Genomic DNA, 18,969 nt, shown 5'->3' with positions numbered 1-18,969 from the left:
TCTTTTTTTTTGTGGCAATATTTTACAACCAAATTTTTTTTCTTTTCATTAAACAAGTATATAAGCATAAAAAAAACTGCAAACATATATCTACGTAGGCAACATATATGTATATAATCACGTATTTTCTTGTAATAAAAGTTGTTTAAACGCTACTGATTTCTACTATACTTGTTTTGATACCAAATTTTATCAGAAAAAATATTTCTTTAAATAGCAAAAATGTTTTATATAATTTTCAAATACTCACATGGTTATATACTGGTTCCGAAGTGAAGCGCTTCCCTCGTTGCAGCATCGATGAACGGCTTTAGAAATTATATACATGGTTGTATGTATATATGTATATAAATGCATCTAACGACATGCATATACAATTATGGAAAAACTAAAAAAACTCTCTTTTCTTTATGATAACTTTTTTTTTTTGTTTCTTTAAACCGCATTCATTTTCTAGTGAAAATTTTAAAAATATTAAAACTTTTCAAAAAAAATTAGTTTTTCTTCTTTTTGCAATACCTTTTTTTTTTTGCATCATATATATATGTATGTATATATCTATTTATATGTTTATGTGGTAGTATCAGCGCTCTGATAGCTACATATATCCACACGTGTATACAGCTTATGCACTTTGTAAGGGGCTTTCTTCTTCTTTCATATTTCACACTATTTAGGTAATTTATTTGATTTATTTTTTTAATACTTAATTAATCTAAACTTTAGTTTTAATTGACCGCATTTTTTTCTTAATACAAAGTTTTTTTTTTTCAAAGTTTTGTTTCCAGCTAAATTTTTCCTTTTCCTTTCCACTGCATATATAGTGACGTTTATAGATTACCGAACATACTAAATTTTTCAGTTTCTACTGAGCTCGACTTGAAGTTCAGCTTGAGCCTAACTGTACCGCCTCTCTAAGCTTATTATACATACATATGTATACTATGAGAGTTAAATATATATATTTTTTTTCTTTTGGACATTAGATATTTTAGAGAAAAAAAGTTTCTTACTTTGCTTTTTATTTCTTTATTACTATTTCCTTCCAAGTTAATTTTTGACCAAGATATGCACACTAATAATTTCCTTTCTATTTTTCTATCGATGCTTCTTTGCAAAATTCTGTTTTATATTTGCTATCTATGTCTATTTTGTATATTTTGTTACTAGTATGAAAATCAAATCAAAAAAAATCTAAGACACCAGAAAAGTAATGAAAAAAAAATTCAGGAATCCAATTTCCATTGTCACTCAGCTGCTGGATGCGGATCCTCTGGGCAACTTGCAATACCCTTCTCCAGCTCCAAATGATGTTCTGCTCCAATCTCGAAACTTTGTTTAAAAATTTTAGTTTTGTTTGCGTATTCGGATTTTATTTTTCTTTTTGTTTACGGTCAACGCGACTTCTAGAGAACTTTTCTCTTTACATTAAGGCGAATTTTAAAACCGTATATACTATTGTTGCAAAATCCGATAAAATGAATAAATAAAATCAATACTCGAGACCACTTTTACGATCTTACCGCTGGCTGTTGAACAGGAAAAAGAGAGCGTTTTCAGCTGAAAAACCTGTATATATAGGCTTGCTTTGACCGGAAGCGGACACCTTCTTCCCGTTCTATCAATTTTCTTTCTTGCATTCTACTCATTTTTGACACTTCGTAAATTTCAGTAATGGGATATTGACAATCAATGATTGAAGTTATCTGTATTTAAGTTGGTGAATTAATTTATTTGCAATAGGGGATGGACATACATTAAATTAGTGCATTGGTTTATTTAAAATAAAGAATGGAATTTTGGAAGAAAAAAAAAAGAATGATAGCCTTGCCGGTATGGAACCCAGTACAAAACATTTTCTTTAGCTAATGAGCTACCCCCAGAAAGTAGAGCTAAGTGGTTAACTGCCAAAGAAGTTACAAAAGTTCTATGTCATGATGAATCATTCAAAGATTTACTATACAAATATTCTAATATTAACACTAGTTATGGAAAAATATTCTCTGAGTTCAAAGAGGTGTATGACAGATTGTGTGAAGTGAGTAGCTATGTCCACTCGCCCAATTTGCGCATCATCAAGGACTCACTATATGATAAAAAAAATAACATACCTACAGAAGCCATTAAAGCTATATACACACATATGCTTAATAAATATATACACGACAACCATAAAATCTTCTTTACAGATGCGTCTGTAAATGACAACGGTACTGGGTGCGGCATTTACAATTTCTCTAACAAAAATGACTACATGTTTAAAATCAATTTCAAAACTTCTTCCACATTTGCCGAACTTCATGCCATTAAACACGCCCTAGAGATAGCTGCTAACCTTAACTACAACAAAATTACAATCTTCACGGAGAGCATGTCTTCGTGCTGTCTTCTTGAACAAAAAAGTACCATAAACTTATGTGTTGTGGACATACACAACATCATTAGCAACGGAAATTTTGAGGAAGTGGTCATCATCTGGACTCCAGGTCATTCTGGAATCACAGGTAATGAGCACGTGGACCATTTAGCGAAAGAAGCTACATTGTGTCAAAATGTTGTTGACGTCAAGTTGACTATTGATGAAGCGTTAAGACACATTAAAAATCAAATTTTTGGAGATTGGTTCTTATAATTCAAGAACTTCTCCAATAATAAACCTAACACTTTAGACTACATTTATACTCATACTCATGTCAAGCCATGGTTCAAAAAATGCACTCTATCTGCTCGACAAATTAAAATACTTAACAGAATCATTGTAGGTTACACCTATGATGCTGCCTATCTACATAAAATTAAAATTCGCAATAATAATACATGCATTTGTGGCCAAACAGACAATTTTTATCACAAAGTTTTCGAATGCCACATGCACAACAACGCTAGAGAGGATTTTGAAATTTTTAATAATAATCATAATTTTAAGGAAATATTTCACAACATGGATATCAGCAAAATAACACAACTATCAGATTTTTTAATTCAAATTGAAGCTAATTTTTAAGTTTTTAACCGCGCTAAATATTCGTTTAAGTAAAAAAGAACACACGCAAAAGAACATGTCAATATTGGTTTGATCACTGGCATGTCAAGCAAGTTGACAACACATCCGAATTGGCTTAATCATATGATACATACTGAAAGAACATCAAACACTACAAGAAGTGCTAGGAGATTTATCACGAAAAAGGAGGGATAACCTGGCTGTGTTGGAGCACTGCTCCTTGCCATCTATTTTAAACCAAAAAAAAAAAAAAATCAACATTTTCTTACTTGGTGCTTGGCAGTTCTAAGGTATTGCAATGATCACGCGAATGTTTTCCGTATTCGCGACATATCAATCGCCAACATTTTCGCCATTATAAAATAGATTTCATATAATATCCGTTTTGCTTTTAATAACAAAATCACTTTTGCAAATGCTTAAATTTCCGCCACAAATTGATCAGCTGTTCATTTATCTGTCAAATCATCACTTTCTGAAGTTGGCAACTCAATTCAACTTCAACTGAAATAAGGTGTAATTCGTAATACCAAACAGGAGTTGAGTTGTCTTAAAGTTGAGTTGTTTTCATTACAACCCAACTAAGTTGAGTTGTAAACGGTAATAATAGATCTACACAAAGATCGCAGTGCTTCCAAGCCTTATAATAATAAAACATTTTTCAGGAGTAAAGTATTCCACTTTTAGTGCTTTTTTCACATAAACGTATTAGGTTAGTATTATGGCGAGCATTAGCATTTCGATACATCACTATGCTGCTAGTAAATAAATGCACAACAGCAAAGTAAGCAACTACGCATATGTACATGTAAATAACAAAGCAAGTTACACATACATGTAAACAGCGAAGCAGACGTACATGTATGATGCCAAAGTCAATAAGAGATACATAAACGAAAGAAATTGACAACTATTCGAGACGGCTATTCGCGAAGTCTAGACCCTGGGAGAAAGAAGTGAACATAGCGAAGTGATAGCATAAAAGCAGCGCAGTGCAAGCGATGGTCAATCAGTTTGATTTTAACACGCTATAAGCGAAGAACGCGCTAAAATTAGTTGTGAAGTTTTACTAACAAGAAGTGTTTGTCAATAAAGAAATTTTAGCTATACTTAATAGTTCAGTCATTTTTTCGACAGTTCAGCAATCGAACTATAACAATGTGCAGAATAATTAATAACTCCTAAAATTCGCTACAGTTGGTGTTAGAAAAGGAATTGTTGGCAGTGATGATCACAGACTTGAACATGATATTGGCTGCAATATCTGCACAAACATCGACAATGGCATCTCAACTGGAATTCCAAAAGAATTATATGACATGTCAATTATAATCGCAGGAGACACGCAAAACATTGAAGCACAAGAAACGCGTATTTGAGAAATCTCTACAAATATTACATGCAAGATAGGAGCACAATCGGAAGAATAGAAGACATGTATGGTGTCTCAACTGGAAGCGCAAGAGGCACGTACATATATCTGAAATGTCAGCACAAATTTCGGAACAGGTTTCTTCGCAGATCTTTGCATAACTATAAGAGGAGGAAATGCGTATTTCATTGATGTTGGAAGAGCAGGATGCAAAAATTACACAATTTCAGGACAGGTCGTTGCAACAGCTGCTTATCCAAGTAATCCAAAGGTAAAAACGGCACCCTTTGGTCTGTTTCTTCCCAGGTCTTTAAGTTTGAGAAGACTGCAGCAGTGAATAACTGGAATGCTGAAGATAAAGTTGCTGCACTATTCGTAGCATTGAAGGGACCAGGAGCAGAAATCTTACAGAGGATTCCCGAAGGAGAGCGGAACAAATATGAATGGCTGATGCCTGCTGTCAAAAGACGATGGCAAAGCGAACACAGGAAGCAGATACACCAAACAGAATTGAAAAAACGGATGTTGAAAGATTGGTTCATCTGGCAAATACGAACGCACCTGTGGAATACATTAAGAGATCTAAAATTCAAGCCTCCATAAATCGAATTGGGGATGTCGAAACAAAGCGAATTGCATACCCAAATCCAAAACCCACACTCGCTGAAACGGTATCACATGCATTGACGCAGAAGACTGCTTGACTTTTGAGTAAGCCAGCATTCAAAGCCCTCCATGTGGAAATAGAAAGGCTAGACTGGGTGAACACATACTGAAAGCAGCAAAAGGATCGCAGCTGCAGACTGACAAAATAATCAAATGCGGTAAGTCAGGTCACATTGCACGTCATCGCGGTCTTGACCCTGGTGGTTCCAACAGCATGGGTGGTCCTAAGCACAAAGCTGAAGATGACCTTCAGCGAGCCAGATGCAAGGTGTGAGAACTTGCTGCAGCTATTGAATGTTCCGGTATATCTGAATCACATACCGGAAGAAAATCCAGCAGTCTTACCGTAGGAGGATAAGTGGATGGCAATGAGCATTTACTGATTGTAGATACGGGCGCATCTCATTCCATAATCCGATGTGATTTGGTCAACAGGAGAGTAAAGCCATTACATGGAGCAAGATTGTGTACGGTCACTGGTCAACCAAGTACAGGGAGAAGTGACATGTGAGGTTGTAATTGGGAAGGTCTCGATTCTACACAAAACCGTTGTGGCAGAGATTGTTGATGAAGTCATATTGGGAGTGGACTTCTTAATTAACCATGGCATCAATATCGACATGCAAAGAAGGATTATGCGCTATAAGAACAAGGATGTGCCACTTAAACGCCCATTCATGATGAATGCTGATGATGGCGGATAAACTGAAATATTTTTAACATATGGTGCGAATATCTAAGCACACAGTACGTTATATACTTTACGTTACTTGCGGGAGTGTGGACGCTCTGTTGAATCATTAAGTGGTCATATCTTCGTCATCACTGCTGTCATACTCAATACAGCAGAATATTGCTGGATGGCCTTGTAACTGACTTCTTATGAGCGAAAGAGAGGAAAGGTTTTTTTCTTCGCTATTCTTCACGAGAGCCAAATTAATTTAAATAAGTTAAGACGTCCAATGCTTCCTTAACAGATAGATAACATCTTACATACATTTATTTCCATTTTGGGAAAGAAAAAGTACTTAACGAATTTTCTGAATTTGAATCGTAATTTTCTGAACTTGAATTGTAATTTTCTGAACTTGAATTGAAAATTCTGAACTTGAAGTGCAATTTTCTGAACTTAATTGTAAATTTCTGAGCTTAAACTTGAAAAGGTGAAGTTAATAGATAAATATGATATGAACAGCCAGTTTCACCCTGCCAGCTATTATTTGACAGGTGGGAAATGCAATGAAGGAATAGAAAGATGTTTCCCTTGTATGAATCCACAGTGGCTATAGCTCAATAATGTTTTTGATGTTAACAACTTTATATAACACGAATGCGTACCTGGGCGATTCACTGTCTTCTCGGCTGGACTACAGATTGACTGTGTATATACAGACTTCTCTAAAGCCTTTGATAAAGTTTGTCAAAGAGTTCTTATAGCAAATTTTTCATCTCTGGGCTTTCACTCAATCTATTTGAAGTGGTTAAAATTGTATCTCTCTGATAGGCGTGGGTTGATGGTGCGTTCTCTGGACGTTTTTTTGCTTCATCTGGGGTCCCTCAAGGGAGCGTTTTAGACCTTCTACTATTTGTTTTATTCATCAAAAACATTATTAGCTGCTTTTCATTCGCAATTTGTTTACTATATGCATATGATCTTAAAATATTTGCCATAGTCAATGATGCGTGTGATGAAGTTAAGCTTCAACGTAATATCGATGCAGTTTATTCGTGGTGTCTACGTTCACTCCTCTCATTAAAGATAGTTAAATAAATGATTCAAGATAACAGGCGCTAAAATTTTGAATATTTGTAGCACGTTCAACCACATTTCTTCATAATGTAATTGAAGTAAACTACCTAGGAGTTATTTTTTATGCAAAACTATCTTTCCGCAAGCATGTTGAGTTCATCATTGCGAAAGCTTACTCATTACTTGGTTTTGTTCGTCGTAACTGCACTAAGTTTTCCGACCCTTATACTCTGAAAACGCTGTATATTACTCTTGCTCGTTACCATCTTGAATACAAGGTTTTTATCTGGAGGCCTTACCGCCAACTTTTGATAAAAAGAATTGAACGTATACAGAAGTTCCTTAAGTTCGCCTTACGCACCCCGAAATTCGACAGTTCCATTCACTCTTATGCTTCCCGCCACATGCTAATTGACTTACAAGTTCTGGAAACTCGTAGATACATCTTGTCAATAACTATTGTGATTAATGTAATTCAGGGTGCCATAGACTGTCCTTATCTTCTGGTAAGGATTACATTCAACGTTTCCAGACGCAATCTTCGTGTCTTTTACCCCTTTTATTGCAAAAAGTCAATGCTACTCTCGAAAGATCTATGCGTGTTTTTATTATTTTATCTAAAAGTGTTGCCATTGATTTTTCAGTGACCAAACAAGCTTTTTTGAATTTTTACGCTATTTTTGTTTAGATATGTAGCTCATACGCACATATTATTTCTTTTTGGTATGTGTGAATTATTCATATAAATAGTTTAGTAACTGGGCGACCGAGCTTTGCTCGTCAATCTTCGAGTAGGTATGCCGCATAACATACTTTGCTCTACATGTTATCATTAATCAAACTCCACTTTTTTTATGTTGTAACGAATTTACTGCAATTCCTCTTATTTGCAACCTTCTATTAACGTTCGAATCACTAAACTGTTGAATAAATAACTCCACTATTCAATAATGCAAAATGGCCTTTATTAAAGTACTTCTCTTATACTTCGCAACTGATAGCTTGCTTAAATCAAACTCATTGTCGTGCCTCAACTGTTGCTGCTTTTTATACTGTTTGGTTTCCTCGTTGACATATTTCTAGGCGCTTTTACTTCTTGATGCGCGTGTATATGTGAGTGATACTTGCACAAATGATTGCATACTTTCGGGAGTATCTCATATATATGCATGTGTTTGTGCGTCTCTCTCTGCTGCGTGTACGTACCTATGTGTAGACATAATGATTGATTCGTTTATGTAGATACAAGTGACTGCTTGCTTTATTGTTGTTGTGGCTTGATTTACTTAGCATCAGACTAGTGATATATCACTTAGTGTCACTAATATTCGTCACAATATGTACATATATTATATATTTTTACTTAGCAATATTTGATTTCCTTAAAAATAGATTTCAAAAACATATCATAAGAAAATTAAGTCGACTCATGTGTAAGATTTGTTTACGAAGATTTTTAACTTTAATGTTCTCCTTTAAAGCTTTAGTAGAATATGAGTAAGTAGAGTACTATTTCGTCTAACTACCCCAACCTTAAATGGCAACCCTACTCAAAAGTGTCGCTATTGTAATGCGGAGTGAAATACCTTTCGTTTGATACCCATATCGGCATATCTAATGCAATTTTTTTTAAATTTCGAATAGGTCTGAGTGGTAACACCTAGGTAGAAAGTCTTACAAGGTGATACATTATCACTGTGCCAAATTTCATTTAAATCGGTTGAGCCGTTCCCGAGATCGTTCGGCTATATTACCATACAAATATACAAGAATTGCTCGTTTAAAGTTATAAGATAGAACCAACCATATTGTCATAAGTCTGTAGGAAATTTTGTTTCATAGGCTATTTAAATAAATAAAAAAATAAGTATTAAAAATAAATAAATGCAAGCCGCGATATCCTCTGAAAAGATTTTGGGCAGATCTTCTCTTCTAATGTGCATCGTGTGTCTTTTAATTTTTCCTACAAGTTATCGGGACCTACATGTTTTACGCCCACTCCGAACGGCATCTGCAAGGCAGATTAGTTTTCACTGAGAAGTTTTCATAGCAGAAATATGCTCGGAGTACTTGCTAAATCACTGCTGAGGGGCGATCTAGCTTAGAAAAACTTTCTTCTAATTGAAAAACTTGTTTCTAAAATTTTGATGTTGCTTTGTCTGGGGCGTGAACCCAAAATCTTCGGCGCGGTAAGCGGAGCACGCTACCACCACACCACGGCGGCCGCCAAGATTTAAATTCAATTATATCAATAAGTAAAATACTATTTTGCCCTTTTGTCGGAAGCACACGTATGCAAATTTTCCCATTTTGAACAAAGGTGTATTGAATACTGTTTATAAATTTTGGAACACCTACATATCTTTTATTTATACATATGCTTTTGATCTGACCGCTAATTCAAGACTCATACCACGACTGTTTCATCCAGTGAGATCGCTTATATGGCTCTTTTAGCACAACAAAGGATTCGTCGTTTGCTTGCCGATTCGAGATCGAATATCCCTCCATATCCTTGCCCAAATTCGATTTATTTTGCAGTACAGATGCACGTCTACCAAATTTGGCATCTTTTTTTGTTGTACTTCCGACATTTCCAAAACCAAGTGGTATATTTGTTCCGTGTTGACAGCCCACAGATGTCTGGCGATGACGTGAAGTTCGTCGTTTTTGCATATATGATGGCTTACAGGTTACGTCTGTTGATGAGTCAGAAGTTTTTCGTTGTGCAGCAATCGAGACATATTTGTCGTTTAGTCCCGGTCTCACATCTTTGATCACTATCTTATCTTGTTGACATGTTGGCGTGCGCTCACGCAATTGGTATTGGTAGTGAGCATGTCGATACTCTGGCGTTGTTGTGATATCCTTGGCGGGCACTACTTCATTGTGTTCAGAAATTTGAGGAGGATATGATTTAAAAATACCACGTGGTGAGTTTTTTGCACTTTTAACATTAATTGTGTTGGATGTGGTCGATGACGTTGGCAGTCGGAATGTGGAAGCTGGTTTGCGTACAATAGGTCGTGATCGTGGAAAATCTAAAAACGTATTACGATACTCAGGATTAAATTCGATTTTGCCTTTGAGGCGTAGATATGGTTCGCGGCATTTGCCACGTTCTGGCATATGTTTGATCTGCGGATCACGGAAGCTCTCGTAATATTCTGGTATATCCTTTGAAAATTGTCCTTGTGGATGCAAATGATCGGTGGTTTTGAGGGGTTTCTCTTTTGACACATTTTTTGGTGGGTCACAAAATTTTTCACGGTATTCTGGCACTTTTTTACCATCATTCGCCATTTCTAACATTTCAGCGCCAGACATACGTAAATTATCTAATTTCTTAATGGGTGCACTCTTCGAATACGTATCATACATTTTGAAACTGTCACGATACTCTGGCACACCACCAAATTTGCCTTGGATTTTGAGATTACTTATTTGTGGTATGGAATGTGCTTTTTCGATGGGAAATTGTACGAATTGTCGTGTGTACTCGGATGGTGTAGTGTTATATTTTGTTTCAATGGAACGTTGTTGCAGGTGACACTTTTGGAGGTTACGTGCGGCGAGTTCACGGTTAATTCTGTCTGCAGAAAGCTTCTTACTAATGGTCTTTTCCTCGTTTGTTTGCTGAACTTTTTTTCCATTCAATGGAGACTCGGAATCAAGGCGAAATGCTTCCCGAGGCAATATTTTTGTAGTGCGGTCAACCATTGGATAGGAAATGTACGAAGATCGATATTCAGGCTCCATATTTCTATCACCGGTCATAAACAAGTTTGCAGGATTTTTAACTTGAATCGAGCGGGAGCTATAAGAACGAAAGAAAATTGCATGATTATAAGAATATGGTATGATGTTCTAATGGTGTTTTCGTTTCAACAATCTCATTTTTTAGAAAGCAGGTGCACATAGGGCATATACACTTTTATAGGGTGATTGATTATGTGTTAATTATGTATTATGTATACAACACTCACGCGCTGTCTACCAGGGCGTATGAGTAACAAGTTGATATGTACAATTGCGAACAAAAAAATATAGGAACGTGCAGTTTTTCTAGAAAAGTTGATTACTTTCTGATTTATGCAAGTGATAAAAACCTTTCTTCTTTAAATCGTTCATCGGTTTAAGCAATTTTCGAAACTTCTCAATTTATTCATATGATTTTTAATTTTCTTCAGGTTTCAACTTAAAACTTATATGAAAACTTATATGAGTCTAAAATTTTAAAGTTGTTTTAAAACAAAACTAAAACAGGTTTAAAAAATCTAAAAAATAGAAACTTGGTTACACGTCTGGTTTTAAAAGAAGCTTCAAGAGACTAAACTTGTTGCTGAATTTTAAAAAATCAAGAATTTCATTTTTGAGAAGTGCTGCAAGTCATAGATTCTTTTTCGAAACATTTTATTTTACATATAAGGTGTTATAAGTTTTCTTAAAAAGATGTGATAGCTCAGTAGGTTGTTGTTGGTGTTTTATTGGCGATAATAAGATGCTTTGATTTTTCCAAAAATAATTTCAACAATTTAAATAAAGAGCTTTCTTAAATAAATAATTTTTTTGCCGGCTTGAGGTCCAATTTTGTAAATAAAATTTTTTCAAAAATTGTTGAGTTTTTTTCTCCAAATATATTTCGGTTACCTACTGTAACCGTCTTCAGGATTAACTATAACAATATAAAGAAACATAAACAAAATAAAAATAACAATTGTACTCATTTAAAAAGAAAAAAGTTTATTGATATTGAACAATAGTGAAATGAATTTGCCGCGTCCAACGCTTTTATTTAATTGTCAGATCAACGCCCTAGATTGATGAGGAGTGTGATGACTAGTACCTAGGACCTACCTAATTATTTTCTAGTTTAGTATATTATTGCTTAATGTAAGTATTTTTTTTCAATAAAACCGTTTAACTTGAAACATTTTTTTATATTTATTTTATATCAGGTTAGGTTACGTTGAAGAAGCCGGTGGTAATAAAGACCCGATATAGACTGGATGTGTCCATAGTGTTACCAGAATTTGTTTGACGACCAAACGTAATAACCCCATTTCGGAGCCAGGACTTTTATCATAGCATAACTCCGTCCTCTTGGCAAGTAATAGAAGTTTTCTATGACAGAGCTTAATTTCTGCCTCTAAATGTGGCAATTCTGTCACCTCTAATAGCTAGAGCCTTGACCTGGCAAGCGCAAGACACGAAGACAGAATGTGCTCAACCGTTTCCTCCTGCATCTGCCACTTCCTACATCTGATGTTACTGACGAGGCCTAATTTATAAGCATTTCACGCCAGAAGGCAGTAACCAGTCAGTAAATCCATCGCGTGGTCGAAACAATTGTTCTGCAATTAAAAATAGCTTTAAACGACAAAAAGGTGTTTGTATTTATTTACGTATATACATTTTTCTTGTAGGGTTACCTCTGTAAGCTTAGGCTTTGCCTTGACAGGCCCTTATATTTCCTAGTAAATAACACTAGATCGGTTTTTTCCGCGTTGGCGGTAAAGCCTAGTCGAGATGCACAGGCATGTATGTACATCCCGAAGTGCCCGATCCATCAGAGAGCTGATTGTTGGTAGACACCTACCTCTTATGATGACTGAAACGTCATTTGTATACGCCGCGAGATTAACTAGTCCTCTGTCAAACTTCCCAGGCAATTGGTTAATAACCAGCGTCCACAGCATTGGTGTTAAAACCCACCTTCGGGCGTTCCTCTGTTTGCATGTTTTGTTGCCGTTGCAGCTTAGCATGGAGCCGATCCCATTTGTTAGAGCCGGATGAACTTCAATCGAGTTGAGACTGTCCATGATTGCTTGTTTCGGGACAAGCCTCACATAGACTCCACCGCAGCTTAGCATGGAGCCGATCCAATTTGTTAGAGCCAGATGAACTTCAATCGAGTTGAGACTGTCCATGATTGCTTGTTTCGGGACAAGCCTCACATAGACTCCATCGCAGCTTAGCATGGAGCCGATCCAACTTGTTAGAGCCGGATGAACTTCAATAGAGTTGAGACTGTCCATGATTGCTTGTTTCCGGCCGTAGTTGAAAGCTCCGGCAATGTCCGGAAAAACAACCTCGTGTGCGCTTTTTGATTAGTCTTGAAATTTATTTTAAGCCTAAATACATATGTACATACATATGTATATAATAATTTCAATAATAATAATAATATCAATTTTTTCCGTTTAAAGGTCAACTTTTGAAAATAGAAAGTAGAAATTGAAAATCGAAGGCACAGTTGGAGTCTGTCGAGATTTGTAACGCTAAAGCTGGAGACATTGGTGCTTTATCGGTAACCGTATCGGTAACCTTATAACAGCTGATTCGACCAACCTTATGAGAATCAATGCAATCGATTATTGGTGCCGCTAAGGTCGTAACCGTATCGTAGCCAACCAATTTGGTTTTGGTTTACCGTCGTAACGATAAACAGCTGATTACGTTAGGGATACGGATACAGCGATACGACATACGACACCAATGACTCCGGCTTAATACAGAAGATTTTAATTATTACGTAAGTTTTAGTTGCTTACGAGACCATTTTAATTTAAGACTTTTAAATGTTTATTTTCCTTATGCTGATTCATTCAAATTTAACAGGGCTACTGCTATTTTTATGTTCGCAGCTGTATGTACTCGACGTTTTGAATGAAGGGCCCATTCGAGAGCAAAATGAAGATATGAACGAAATTTTGCATAAAAAGGGCTAATATTGTTTGTATATTCTTATACACAGCCCCCGATGATTCATAAAAATATGAAAGTTTTTTAAAGCTTTTTAAAACATAATTTCCAAGGGGATAAAACTAGGCCTTAGAAATACAAGACAAAAGAAACAGCGCAGTTGGTTTCTATTACATACTTACTATTTCCAATCTTCGGGCGTAAACCAATGAAATTGCTCCTGATGCTCGGATTTATTTTGCATTAAGCCCTCTAAGTGCAAAGATGTGGAACGCCTTAAAAGACTTGGTTTTAAGTAGAAGTGAAGATCTCGAAATTGGCGTCTGTACTCAGTTTTGAGGGAACTAAATGGAAGCGCTGGTTCATTACTTGGCTGTAGACAGATGTTGCTTCGTGTATGAAAATCTATATATAAATATGCATATGAGTATTCATCTAGATTCTAGATTTATATATAATATATATATATATAATACAAAATTTATGAAATTATTCTGTTAATTTTACTTATACAATAATATTTTCACTTTTCCACAGTAAATATGTAAAGTCAATATCGAATCACTTTAAACCCAGTCATCATTTTTTGAAAATTTTCATCAAAAAATATTTAAATCATACCCAAGATGATTAAAAACGTTCAAATTTAAAAGCATTTTCTGTTCGAAAATCAATGTATCGTCGGGAGAAAAATTTACCTTAAATGATATTCTTGAATAATCATTTATGATTCGAAAAATGCTTTTCAGTTTTTGATCATCAAAAGTATTTATATTTGATTATTTCTTTTGTTCAATTGTATGATAACTCATTATTTAATCAGAAATGGTAGTCAAATTGTATTGATTTGTGGGGAAATTGAAAATTTAATCATCAAAATGCTGAGTGGGAAGTGTTTAAGAGTTTTGAATAACGATTAAGTAAATGATCACCAACACAATGAGTCCCAAAAATATGTATTTTGCTTACCTGGAGGATGCTTTCGTCGTCTAAAATATTTTAAATCATCCACGGAAATATATTCATGTGGTTTAAGGGCAAAGCGGTTCAAACGATATGGATCTGTTAGGTATGAAACATTGTTTCATTAAATTGTTTGCATAAACATTTAAATATGTATTTAAAATAAAACTGATTTATGATTTTACCTGTTAAATCTGCTTCGGAAAATGAGCGATTCCAGTCGTAGTTATTACTGCAAATAAACAAAGTTTGGTTGGTTGGTAACGTTCAATAGCAGTAAAAAAGTTTATGTGGTACAGTTATTATAATAGATATGTTAACACATATGTGTATGTACGTATACATCAATGCTGTCAGCCGCTTAGACAAACTGTCCGTCAAAGCCCCAAAAACCAACTAAAACTTTCTAACACCAATATCTTAAGGACAATAAGTTATGTTGGTATGTATGTATGCCTGTGCAAATAGGTACACGAAAGCATTTTTGGATATGAGCATTAGAGTGGATCTAAAACCATGAAGAAGGCAATAGTAAAAAAAGTTTTAAATACTGACGATATCGCACACCTGTTGTTGTTGCTGTATTCATGATAAAGATACTTTCCGAAGGTTTTGATGGCCATTTGCCGGATATAGATCCGGTACGTTGAGGTAATAAAGCACCATTATGGTACTAGTCCGACCATATTGAGAACGATTAACATGACTACATTAAACCTTCTAGGCCATTTCGCCCGCCACCTCCAGTTCCTTGAGGACCTTATCAACCCCTTGAATCTAATATCGCACACCTAGATAAAATTAGCTCACAACAAAACTCACAGTGTTTAGAAAACGTGAAAACTTGACTAACTCCCTGATTTGAAAGCCCGGTTATATTTATAGGTACTAAATTTCAGATTTTTGATTTAGCTTCCTTTTGATCTAGGCATGCGATATGAAGTAGTCAAAAAAGGGAGTTAAGAAGGAGCTAAAAGCTGAACTAGACCAAATAGCTTAACAGCTTTAATAGACGAAATGTGTTAGGAATAAAGAATTTTACAACAATAGATAACGTAATTTAATATTGTAATGAATTTTAAGAATTTCCTGATTATTTTTCATCTTCAGTTATAGCTCGAATCTCTGAATTGTCGAATAAAAAACTCAAATATTCAGTGTTAAGGTTTCGTTTCCTCCAAAAGCGGCACCGAAACAACGAACAAATATCATCGAATGTCATTGCCAAAAATTACCTTTGCGGGAGTTTGGTCCGTAGTCTCATGCACTGCCGATCGGTAAGCCACCAAGAAAAGTATCCCACTATTTATCGAACTTGTCCACTACTTTCCTTAAGTGCTCATCGAAGATTCTATTGGTTCTATCGTTCCACCATACCTTCGATCTGAGGATGCAACGCAGTTGTCCGAGTTTTTCTAATGCCCAATAACTTACACATTTATTCAAAATTCCTGCCTTGGTCAGAATGTAACTCCACCTTGCAACTCAATTGTTGTAAATACTTCTGTTAAGTCTCCGCTTTCTGATTTGGGCTTGGGTATACCTCTGGCCATTTGCTGAAATAATGCATAAGCATCAGTACGTATTTGTTTCTGCGGTTGCTAGTATAAAATGGACCTACGGTATCTATGGCGATCCTTTGAAATCCTGCATCGGAGTTATATTGCTTAATTTGGCCTTGACTTCGGGATTTGTGCCCTTTTGCTCTGCTGCAAACCTTGCAATTGCCTAACCCAATAGAACCTCTGCTTTACTTTTTCCAGGATCCTTTTCCTTGGAACAACTATCAGTTTCTTCTTACATTAACCATACCCACTCTCCCATATTCTATGCAGGCAACCGGATATCAATTGTGAAGTGCCCAATGACATTTTGTATGTCGGGGTTGATTCTGGATAGGTAAGAGTTTAACCTGTTACAGTATCCAGATCGAAGTTGAGCTAGAGTGACTCGTGTTTCCCTGGGGAGTGTGCGTTCCTCTTCCGCAAGTTTTGGGTACTGATCTTAGAGTACTGGATTCACCCGGCAATTCCCGGCATAAAGGTTAGACGCCTGTTTGTGGAGTTCACTGAGGACTGCTTGTGTTTTTAGGCTTCATACGGCTGAGTCCTCAGGTGCCGTATTTCCTCATAATGCTTACGGAGATGACTCCTTAAGACCCTAGGCGGTGTTGGCTCATCAATCAGATACCTGTTGGGATGCCCAGGTTTCTGGGTAATCAACAGGAACTGTTTGGTTAGCATCTTATTTCTCTCCCTGAGGGGGAGTATTCGCGCCTCATTATGTAGATGGTGCTCTGGTGACATAAGAAGACAGCCCGTTGCGATTCTGAGAGCAGTATTTTGGCAGGCCCGTAGCTTCTTCCAGTGAGTAGTTTTAAGGCTTGGTGGGCATATAGGGGACGCGTAGCAAGCAATCGGCTGGCCAATTGCTTTATAAGTAGTAATGAGCGTTTCTTTGTATTTTCCCCAACTACTGCCAGCAAGAGATTTGAGGATTTTATTAAGGCTCTGGATTTTCGGTACAATTGCGGCTGCGGCTGCACCCCAAGATTTTGGGGTGTAGGACAGTCGGTAGCGTAGTGCCATCGACGTGGATGTTCAAAATGGTCGACATTTGGGACGTCCAACTTGTAAATAAGTTCGCGGATGATTTAGTCGGTGATAATTCCAGGTTTCGAGAGTCGAAAAAACTGGAGAGATCAGGGAGGTAGCCGTTTAGTCTGTTGCAAAGCTCATCGATATGTGGGCCCGGGCCTGTGGCCATTATTGTGCAGTCATCGGCGTAGGAAACGATAGTAACTCCTTCCGGCGGCGAAGGTAGTTTTGATATGTAAAAACTAAACAAAAGTGGGAGCCCTGTGGCACCCCTTGTTTAATTCTTCTTGGCTTTGATGTTTCGTTTCTGAATTGCACCGATGCCTGCCGACCACCCAGATAATTTGAGGTCCACCTTTTAAGACATGGGGGAAGGGTAGACCCTTCCAAGTCTTCCAGTAACGTGCCATGGTTGACCTTATCAAAAGCTTTTGATAGGTCTAGCGCTACGAGTACTGTTCTATGGTGGGGCTTGTGATTTAAACCACAATTTATCTGGGTGCTAATGGCATTTAGCGCGGTGGCGGTGCTATGGAGTTTTCTAAAGCCATGCTGATGACAGGCTAGCTGTAAATTTTCTTTGAAGTAGGGGAGCAAAATGACTTCAAGCGTCTTGGCTACTGGCGATAGGAGAGATATCGAGCGATATGACTCTCCTATGTTAGCTGGTTTCCCAGGCTTTAGTAGCGGGATCACCTTGGCCATTTTCCATTTTTCGGGAATGGCAAAGGTGGAAAGAGACAAGTTGAAGACATGCGCTAAATATTTGAAACCCTCTTTCCCTAGGCTTTTAAGCATCGGCATGGCTATGCCGTCTGGGACCACTGCTTTGGATGGTTTAGCATGACCGATGGCATCCTCAACCTCTTTTGCGGTGATGGTAATCGGAGACGCGCTGAATTTATGCTTATGTGCGTCTCTGTTGGCCCTCCGTCTATCTTTGTCGACCGTAGAATGCATTATATATTGTCGGCAGAAAGCGCTCGCGAATTTTTTCGCATCCGACAGCACTTTATTGCCAAAGGCGATGGAAATTTTGTCATTGTGCTTAGACGGATTCGATAGGGACTTTACGGTGGACCAAAGTTTACCTACACCGGCAGAGAGGCTACAACCGCTTAGGTACTCCTCGCATTTCGCCCGCTTGTGTTCATCCACAAGCAATCTGATGCGTTGGTATATATCCCTTATTTGGGGGTCGCCGGGATCGAACTGTCTTATAAGGTCACGTTCTCTCGCTAAATTTGCGGCTTCCGCCGGAAAGTGAGGCCGAATTGCGGAAATTCTACCGGCGGGAATGAAGCGAGCCGAGGTGGATTCAATGACCTTGCTGAAAGCACGCTCCCCTTGGCGAGCATCAGTCGGGATTGGGAGGGCAGCAAGGCGGTTTTCTGTAAAGGATTTTTATTCGTTCCACTTTCCTTTTCTAAAGTTTATGAAAGTGCGTTTTTCTATGACAATGAAGTCGGCGGTACACTCGAGCGAAATAAGTATAGGCAGGTGGTCGGATGCCAATGTTACCATCGTCTGCCAGTTGACGCAGTTTACGAGTCCAGCGCTCACTATAGATATATCCGGCGAACTGTGACAGCTTCCTACCATACGTGTGGGGGCATCTCCGGGTATTGTGCAGAACGTCGTTTATTCTATTTGATCCGCCAACATCTCACCCCTACTGTCTGACTGTAAGCTTGAATGCCATAGATCGTGAAGGGCATTGAATTCGCCTAAAATAATGCGATTATTGCCAGTGAGTAAGGCGCTGATGTTAGGGCGGTATCCACTGGGGCAACAGGTGGCAGGAGGGATGTAGATGTTGATGATTTCTAGGTTTGCATCGCCTGACCGGACAGATAAGCCTTGACGTTCTAAGACACTGTCCCTGCGGCCGATGTCGGGGTCAAATAAATGA

General features: G+C 37.2%; 1 protein-coding gene across 4 annotated transcripts in view; it reads right to left on the bottom strand.

Moving 5' to 3' along the window:
- Nucleotides 1-9,058: 9,058 nt before the first annotated feature.
- LOC137245765 (uncharacterized) overlaps nt 9,059-18,969 on the bottom strand; it is a 47,335-nt gene continuing 37,424 nt past the window's right edge. For 3 of the 4 annotated variants that reach the window (XM_067776931.1, XM_067776930.1, XM_067776932.1), the window contains exons 3-6: nt 14,646-14,692; nt 14,467-14,559; nt 13,680-13,902; nt 9,059-10,609 (exon numbers count right to left, since the gene is read on the bottom strand). In XM_067776931.1, coding sequence (XP_067633032.1) covers nt 9,193-10,609; nt 13,680-13,902; nt 14,467-14,559; nt 14,646-14,692 — 1,780 coding nt within the window. In that variant the 3' untranslated portion in view covers nt 9,059-9,192. Of the gene's footprint in view, nt 10,610-13,679; nt 13,903-14,466; nt 14,560-14,645; nt 14,693-15,695; nt 16,017-16,081; nt 16,429-18,969 lie in introns of those variants that run through there. The other variant, XM_067776933.1, reaches the window with a different exon arrangement.

Source organism: Eurosta solidaginis, chromosome 3 (genome assembly GCF_040869045.1).
Source record: "Eurosta solidaginis isolate ZX-2024a chromosome 3, ASM4086904v1, whole genome shotgun sequence".
Taxonomy (NCBI): Eukaryota; Metazoa; Arthropoda; class Insecta; order Diptera; family Tephritidae; genus Eurosta; species Eurosta solidaginis.
Note: the sequence above shows the minus strand (reverse complement) of the source record. Positions and strands in the feature narration are given on the sequence as shown.